General features: G+C 49.3%; 1 protein-coding gene across 2 annotated transcripts; it reads right to left on the reverse strand.

Annotated features, from left to right (window-relative positions):
- Positions 1-789: 789 nt before the first annotated feature.
- Positions 790-7,713, reverse strand: EOMES (eomesodermin). 2 transcript variants are annotated; one of them, XM_008009323.3, is made up of 6 exons: positions 6,436-7,713; positions 5,176-5,330; positions 4,365-4,486; positions 3,732-3,890; positions 3,589-3,650; positions 790-2,750 (listed from the first exon to the last, which is right to left on the reverse strand). In XM_008009323.3, the coding sequence occupies exons 1-6, from the start codon at positions 7,314-7,316 to the stop codon at positions 2,069-2,071; spliced, it is 2,061 nt and encodes a 686-aa protein (XP_008007514.2). In that variant the 5' UTR covers positions 7,317-7,713; the 3' UTR covers positions 790-2,068. The 2 variants fall into 2 exon arrangements, with proteins under 2 accessions (XP_008007514.2, XP_008007512.2); XM_008009321.3 differs by having other exon boundaries at positions 791-2,807.
- Between the last annotated feature and the right edge of the window lie 1,102 nt (positions 7,714-8,815).

Below are 8,815 nucleotides of genomic sequence, written 5' to 3' on the forward strand. Positions count from 1 at the left end.
TAGCAGAATGACCCTCCCAGCCAGACCTTTACCCCGGGAGGGTCCAGGAAGAGGCTGAAAGTTTTGCAATCTGGGCCTGAAGCCGTCTGCAGATAAGCCTGGCAGGACGTCTGGCGTGGGGTGGGGGACAAAGGAGACCCTCCACCCCACTCCTTGGTTTGACTCTTTGGACCGCCCAGGGTTCAGTCAGGGGATGGGCTGTCCTTCGTCTTCCCGTGGAGCGTGTGCCAAATAAACGGAACTAAGCGTAAGGTGAACTGCTCCAAGGTCACTGTTTGCAGAGCGGCAGTGCCCGGAACGACTGGAATCCTCCTTTGTAAGTGCCACGCCCGTCCCTAGCCTGCGCCTCAGTCCGGGCGGAGTTTGACTGCAGCTACCGAGGCCGGCAGCCTGCGGCGGCGGGTGCGCAGTGTCTGGATTCAAAAGAAAGCCGCAGGTGGGCGCAAAGCTCTGTGCAGCCCCCCGCGCCGCCGCGCCCCACGGACCCGGAACTGGTGGGCGCTCAAAGGGTCACGGGGGTTCCCAGGGAGCCTACTGGGCCTAAGGATGGGTGGCCCCAAGTAAGCCTAGATAAACGCCCAGAGAACTAAGTGGCCAGGTGCCCTGCCAGAGCCTGGTCTCCAAGAACCAGGAGCATAGGTTTTCGAGGCTTGGTTAAGTCTGCTGTGGGCAATCAGCAGCAATACTCCTTCCCCCGCCCCCCCCCGCCCCCCCCCGCCCCCGCCCCCGCTAACACCCATTGTCCAGACTTCCCAGTGGGGTGAGGAAATAGCCCCATTCCATTTCAAGGAAAAAAGAAGATAAACAAAACATCCCCACCCCCGCATGACTACAGTATCCAGTTAGAGATTCTAGAGCCTTCAGGCCGTGTTAAAGCTGAAAACGATGGAGGAAGCAAAATGAGATCTTTAACACAAAGATGAAAACCCCAACAGTACAGAAGACAGAGTTATGCCCGTTCCCTTATTGAACCACATTTATTAAAAATGACTAAGACTGTACATAAAAATCCAAGATCTCTAAAAAGCCTATAGGAGCTGCGGTATCAGGTTTTAGTTTCTTCACATTACCAAGTTAGGGAGAGGGGATGGCACAAGAAGAGGATGAAATAGGAGTTTTCCTTAAACATGGTTCAAGTTAGTACAGAGTAGCTGAATACATTCTTAACTATCTAAGAAGTAAACAGAATATTCCCAAATGTCATGGGGATGATGAAACTCTCCCCTTGCCCCTGCAGCTGTTAAGTGATTTGCAAATTCTTTACAAAGCCAAAGCACCAGTTTTACATTATCCCAGACACCTATGTAGACTATTTGTACAATATATACCACATTATTCTACAGTGTATCTAAACACACAACTGTACACTTTTAAATTCTCTCTTTTATTTTTTTTGGTGACTCCTTCCCTTGCTGTCTCCGGAGTCCTACTGGCCACCCCAGCACACAGCAGAGGCCTAGCAAGTCTCAAGTGAGGCAATCCTGGACTAGGACAAACATGGCTTGTTCCAAAAGCCGGGGGTTAAGGAATCAAAGTCAGGTGAAACCATCACTTTCACAAAAGCTTTTCTTGACTCCTGGGCCTAATATCTTTTGCCCCTGGCAGAATGTAACAGCAAAACGTCTCCTGCTGAAACTGAAGGCCCAGCCCTCTTTCAGAAGCAAAACACCTTAACACTCGGCTTCTATTTGCTTAAGAATTTACAAATAGAAATGAGAATCAAAGGTTTTAACTAATTTGATAGCACTGGACACTCAATGTTCACAGCCTGCTTCTTTGAATGGTTAGTGTCTCTCCAATAAATAAATACAGAACCTTGGATACCCTTTGAATTTTAAAATACCTTAAAGTCTTCCATTAATCTTATTTTTTAAAAATGCTAGGTTTGTTTCAGTTACCTGCAGCAATCAAAAAGCTTTGGCACCTTCTTTTAGAGAATTGCACAAAACAGGATGCATCAAGGTGGAAGGCAAACATCTTTTTGGCAACCTAGGCAAAGAAGACAACAAAAACCACCACCAAGTCCATCTGCAAAAAGTTGGCTAATTTTTGAGGTTAAAATAACTCTTTAGGGTGTTGTGTAAAAAGCATAATACCCTCCCATGCCTTTTGAGGTGTCTTTACTATATTCTTCAGCATTAATGTCCTCACACTTTATGGAGGGTGAATTTTCATTACTGGAGTTGCTAGGAGACAGCCGCCTTCGCTTACAAGCACTGGTGTATACTCCTGAATCATTGGAATCTAGAGATTTGATGGAAGGGGGTGTCTCTATCCAAGAAGAGCCAATTTCCTCTTTCACTTTCTCCTTGGAGAGTTGATCTTCAGAGAACACAGTGGGGCTTGTTCTGGAGGTCCATGGTAGTCCAGCTGCCATCTTCCTCTGGTAAGAACCTCGACCACCCCACCCTGCCATTGCAGGAAAGGTTGGGTCGGGGTAATACCCCAGGGCATGGGATGTCTGAAGGGGCAAGGATTTAATGCCATATGGGAGCAACGTGCTAGAAGTATATTCAGGTTCATAGGAACCGATGTCTAGTTTGTTGGTCCCAGGTTGTTGGACAGGAGTGACAAGCCACCGCTGGGGAGGGTTGGCCACCTCTTCGCTCTGTTGGGGTGAAAGGAGGCCGTTGGTCTGTGGCACGGTTCTCTCGCCATTATAATAGCGGGCTTGAGGTAAAGTGTTGACAAAGGGCTCCGGGAAGAAGGACTGAACGCCGTACCGACCTCCAGGGACAATCTGATGGGATCTAGGAGAATCCGTGGGAGATGGAGTTAACCTGTCATTTTCTGAAGCGGTGTACATGCTACAATATAAAGAGAAACACTTAAAAAAAAAAAAAAAAAAAAAACCTAATGTTGTCCCCAAACAAACCACCTCCCAGAAATGAAAAAGGCTTGCGTTGGTTATCTGTACTGAAAGTGCTGGTCTGTTGGGCTAAAAGGACAGAGGCAGGAGATGCAGTGGTCCATTTACCTGGATGCTTGGCTTACTGGGAAAAATTTCCCACCATGTAAGAAAAAGTTTCCCCCTAGGCATCAAGTATTTAAACTACAGAAAATCTACCTTTACTAGTCCTAGAACATGAAAAACTCAGATCAAATCTTCTTTGTCAATGTGATGGAAAAAACACTGGCTGTGGTGGTAGAAAACTCAGATTTTAAAAACAGCAGGGCCTTGCTGTTTCATGTTGTGAAATTACATTCTCTTAGTTTCAGTTTTTTCTTATGTTAAAAAAAAAAGTGGGGCTGGGAGAGAGTAATAATATCTCCTCTTGGGAGGATGAAAAAGTGGATCAAATGAAAAGAAAGGTATATAAATGCAGATTGTTAAAATTTCAAGTCTTCACTCAAATGCTAAAAAAAACTCTTCATTTTTAAGTCCTTAACATTTCTTCAGAGATTAACACAACCCTTCTGAGAAAATTCTAAAGCAAGATTAGTAAAGGAAAAAAAATTGGGAAAATAAAAATATGTAAAAATCCCAAAGGTCAAAGCTCTTCCTAAAATATATTCTCAGCAAAGTGCCTGTTGATGTATGTCCTGTTCAGAGATGATCATGCAAGTGCGGATAAAAGCTGTACTTACGAATCGTAGTTGTCTCTGAAGCCTTTTGCAAAGGGGTTATGATCAATCTTTAGTTGAGTAATCTAGATAGGGGAGAAAAACAGTCATTGAGTGCTTTATCATGCTGGACCTTTAGAGATTCTTGAGATGTTTGGGACACTCACGTCGGTGTTTTGGTAGGCAGTCACTGCAATGAATTGCGTTTCTGAGAAGGTAAAGGTCTGGGTCTTTGAGGGCTCATTCAAGTCCTCTACGCCATCCTCTGTAACTTCAACAATATGCAGTCGGGGTTGGTATTTGTGTAAGGACTGTAAGACTATCATCTGGAAAGAGTACAGAAAAAAAGTTGCTAAATCTAAAAAATCTCTTAGTGGTTCAACAAAATTAGATTTTGACAAATTATGTATTTTGGCATGGGACTTCTAAACGCTTCGCACTAACAGCTTTGTTTGTTGCAACTTTAAAGGTTTCATTATTACCCCCCCCCACTTTTTTTTTTTTTTTGAAATTTAAAACATAGCTGGGTATGTGGTTTTGATAGATATGCTTTCCTCTTTGTTTCCTAAATTCCCAAAATACTTCGGTATTTCTGTTCTTAATAGTCAACTCACTGTTATTGAATCCAATAAGAAAGTGAAGATGAGAAAGGTCAAAAGAACAAAAAAGTTTAGAAATGGGCAAGCAAACAGGTCACAAATGCAAATATTATAAATACAGTGAAAAGAGTAGGGACTCTTATTAGAAAAAAGACTTATAGTCAGAGCCAGAAGATCCCCCCTCCTGCTCTGTCACTCTACCTGGGTGTTGTTGTTATTTGCGCCTTTGTTATTGGTGAGTTTTAATTTCCCAAATGATATCTCCTGTCTCATCCAGTGGGAACCAGTATTAGGAGACTCTGGGTGAACATACATTTTGTTGCCTAAGAGAAAATGAAACAAAACACAAAACCCAAGCATATAGGGCTGTTTACAAATGGGGAAAGGGGAGGGATGTCTCTTAGCTATGGGCAAGATATAAGAGCTAGACTTACAGCTGGTCTCCCAGCAAAAGTTGCTTAAAGAGGCCAGTGGAGACCAGCAGGACTACATCGATATCCCTCCCAGGCCCCTGTGCTTCCAGCCTTCCTTGCACTAGGGACTCACCTGAATGGCATTTCAGAATTTAGAAATGGAGCTAACAGGAGATGACTCTTGAAGGTCAATTGGGGACCTTCTAAAGCTGTAGGGGCAACATCCAGTGGAAGAGAGTTGGACATTTATGGGTGAACAAAACTTTGGCTGGGCTTTCTCAAGTGAACATTAGAAACCCAGGAGCCCTTCCCACCTGGAGAGCTTATGACTACTAGTTTCTTAAACGTAGGGATGGGGGGGGGTGGGGTGATGTCTTAGTTAAAGTTTGTAAATATCTATATATTGGCAGACAAGAAATCTGACTTAGCAAATTCTCCTCTCTGTCAAACAATCAACACAAAGAAACTCATACTAACACCTCTAGGCCTCAGAATGGAAGGAAAAAAAAAGTGCTACATTTAAATGTGAGTTGTCTGAGTCGAGGGTTCCGATTTCTTCCCGCCCGTTCCTCCCGGGACCAAATTTCTTCTCTGCTCACCCTGCATGTTATTGTCGGCTTTGCCGCAGGTCACCCATTTGCCCCCTTGGAATCGCCAGTGGTTGGGGTCCGCCAGCACCACCTCTACGAACACATTGTAGTGGGCGGTGGGATTGAGTCCGTTTATGTTGAAGCTCAGGAAAGGAAACATGCGCCTGTGCAAGGGAATAGAACCAGAAAAATCGATTTAAATTGGGATGTCCTAGAACGGGCCCAGACCCCGGCGGGTTCCCCAGACACCTGGGATAGGGTCGGAGCACATCTAAAAGTTTGCAATGAACAGAAGGCTGGTAGATCAAGTGGTCTGAAACTATGTAAAATATTTTTGAGTTGGCAACTCTTGGAACCTTTCTTTATTTTCAAACAAAACAAAACAAAACAAAACAAACCAACACACACACACACACACACTCACACACACAAAACTTGTTCCAACATTAGTATATCCCAAATTCGCATGCTTCTGAAAGCTCATATTCTCGGCCCTTTCAGACGCTCATTACAATTTTTCTCCTAGAATGTTAAAAACTACTAATTTTTAAGTGCACCGTTTAAAAAAGTACCAGAGAACAATATTAGGTTATTCTTGTTAAATATATATTAAACTTTAGGCTAAAAGTCCCCTTTGAGTGCTCCTCTCTCAACACCCATCCCTCCCTTTCCCCAGAAGTAGCCAGTGTTAGCAGTTGGATGTATAGCAGAACTTTCTCGCGCACCGAACCCAAGCCAGGTCTGGCTCCAGGGCAGGTCTAACCACCTACTCGGACCAAGCTTCCGAGGCCGGCGCTCTAGCCCTCACGCCCACCTCCTGGAGACGCCCCGTGGAGACCCTGGCGCCTAAAACTGCAGGAGCCCATCTACTGCGCTCAGGTGGCCAGCTCTTGCGCCTTCCCTACCCGTGGCTCCTTGCCTGCCTGCAGGCATGCACCAGCACACCGCCGAGCAGGAGGATCTAACGAATCCAGCTTGTGTACATGCCCTAATTTCCATTTCCGCCTCCTCCAGGTCTGTTCAGGTGAGGATGATGGGAGGGAAAAGCGGCGTGCAGCCGTAACATCGGCACCCTGCAAGAGCCGCCGGTGCACTGACAGAGGGGGACACGGCATCTCCGATGCGGTGTCTACGGAGATTTATTGCGCGCGGTGAAACACTCTAAGCACCGCGCGGAACAACTGGGTTTAGCTCCCTCATCCCGGACCTTCCCCAGGACCACACGTTCATTTATCCCCGAACCCAGGGGCCCCTCCACGCTGCGCTCACCTGCCCTGTTTCGTAATGATCATCTCAGTTTGGTGGCGGTGGAATTTGAGCCACAGAGGCCGGTTGCACAGGTAGACGTGGGCACGGAAGCTAGAACCTGGAACCCCCAGGCCCCCCAGTCCTCCGCAAGATCCCGCCGCTGCGGCTCCAGGGTACGGCCCGTAGAGCGGAGCCCCCTGGCTGTACTGATAGGTGCCCGGGCCGCCGCCCCCGCCGCTGCTGCCGCCCGCGCCACTGCCCGCGCCTCCTGGGCCGAACTGCGCCCTCCCGGGTGGGCACACAGCTGCGGGGAAGCCGCCGGGGGGCAGCATGGAGCCGTAGGGGTAGCGCGCCCCGTTAGGAGCCGAGTACACAGGTCCGTGGGGCGCCCCAGCCGCTGCCTGGTACGGGAAGAGTGAGCAGGGCGCAGCCAGCTCCGACCCCTGAGGCCCGGGGGACTGGAGGTAGTAGCGCTCGGAGCTCAGGCTGTCCATGGAGTAGCGCGCAGTGGCCGCAGCCGCGGCGGCGGCGGCGGCGGCGGCGGCTGCAGCGGCAGAAGGCAGCTCCTCCTCCCCGCAGGGGGAGCCCTTGCGGCCGTCCGGGGGCCCCGGCTTGGCCACTGCCGCAGCGCTGGCAAATGCGTCCCCGGCGTCGGTGTCACTAAGCATGGCCGCGGGGGCCCCCGCGCTGGCTGCTGCGGGCTCCCCGCTCACCGCCTCGCAGGAGAGACTGCCGGAAAACTTCTTGGACGCTTTGTCTAAGTCCAACTTCTGAGGAGAGGGGGCCGCGCCGGGGAGGTGGCCGGCGCTCCCGCCGCTGCCGCCTCGCGCACTCTCCAGCGGGTAGAAGTGCGCGCCAGGCAGGTTCACTGAGCTCACCAAGAGCTGCTCCCCTAACTGCATGCTTTGCAAAGCGCAGACGGCAGCTGGCTGCTTCCTCTCCTCCCGTGGCCTTATTATAAAGGCAGGATGGGGGAGCCAGCGCCCTCTTCCGAGGGGAAGGTAACTTCCCCTTCCTCCCGCGCCGGGGCTACCCACCTGCCGACTCGCGGGCCGCTACTGCGCGCACTGGCGCGCCCTGAATCCAGCGTCCTTTCCGGAAGGAAAGCGCCGTGAGTTGGAAAGCAGGAGGTGGAAACTAACCCAGAAGCCCTCTCCTTTTCCTTCCTTGTACCTCTTGCTCCTCAGGACCCCCACCCTCCTCCCAGACTCACACGCTGGAAGAAGGGGACTTAGATCTTTGTCCCCATCCACCCAGTAGCCCGCGCCTTTCTGCCCTTTTTCGATTGCCAAAGCATCGGTCAAGTTGACCACTTGGAAACTTATGGGCTGTCACTAGCTGCTTTATATATTTGCGGCCAGGGAGGGGCTTCGCGGCCTCACAGCCCGGAGACCCTCCTATTGGCTGATAGAGGTGACACTAATTCAATTAGGCATTTACTAATTGGATCAAGTCGCCTGCTACTTTCTTTTCCTTTAGCCTGATTTTTTTTTTTTTTTTTTTTTTTTTTTAGACTGCGTCCCGCTGTGAGAATCAATCCTGGTGTCTGTAATTTTGCCGGAATTTAGGGGGACAAGTTTTGGGGTCTCCGTAGCGGTATCCATCCTTGGCACATTAGTCATCTCAGCCCTCTGCTGGAGGAATGAGATGGCTGGAGCAGATTTTAGAGGCCAGAGAAAGCCTCTCCAAGCTGATTGCTTGCAGGGAAGCGCCCGTCCCAGAGGCTGGGGAAACTGGGGCGAGTTGGAGACAGGCCCAAGGAAGTCTCTTTCCTCATCGGAAGCTGTAACTTCAAGGCACACCTTCCTCTTGTCGAAGGCGGAATCCCTGGCCTTCAACGCACGGGAGCCACTTTTTGTTTGTTCCCATCCTTTTACCCAGTGGGAAAGGTTTGTAGAGAGGAAACTCGCGCTAAGCTTTTGGGATTCCGGGGACGGCCAGAGCACATTGCCATCCTCGAGGACCGAAGCTTGGATAGAGTAGGGTACTGGGGACAGGACAAGAGTGAAACTAAGCGAGCTAACACCCACTTGATACTCACGCCAACACACCTGCTTTCGGGGAGACAATCACTTTTATTCCCCACAACTTAAAATCCACGCTGCTCAGTTTTCCTGATCCCGGATTCCGTCCCTTCACCACCATCTTCAGTTAGGCCTGACACCAAGAAACAAAGGTTCCCTAGCAGCCCCGCTGTTAGGATTCCCTGAGCCCCTACTCTGCGGCTAATACAGAAGGTAGAATAATTAGTGAAATAATCAGTTTGATATTGAATTAAACTCCAGCTGCTTGTTTCTTCGCTGCGTTTCCTCAGATAGAGTCAAGAGCGGGGCCGTCATATTTTATTGTTTCATTATTACAGAAGCGGGGGGCACGTTTCGTTGCGGATAAGGAGAAGCCT

Source organism: Chlorocebus sabaeus, chromosome 15 (assembly GCF_047675955.1).
Source record: "Chlorocebus sabaeus isolate Y175 chromosome 15, mChlSab1.0.hap1, whole genome shotgun sequence".
NCBI lineage: Eukaryota > Metazoa > Chordata > Mammalia > Primates > Cercopithecidae > Chlorocebus > Chlorocebus sabaeus.

Bases quoted from the DNA above. Each gene is read 5' to 3' on its own strand.
- EOMES (XM_008009321.3), bottom strand. From the start codon at position 7,316: ATGCAGTTAGGGGAGCAGCTCTTGGTGAGCTCAGTGAACCTGCCTGGC. The intron at 5,331-6,435 runs GTGAGCGCAGCG...TCCCTTGCACAG, and splicing joins ATCATTACGAAACAGGGCAG to GCGCATGTTTCCTTTCCTGA. The intron at 3,891-4,364 runs GTAGAGTGACAG...TACTCTTTCCAG, and splicing joins CAAATAACAACAACACCCAG to ATGATAGTCTTACAGTCCTT.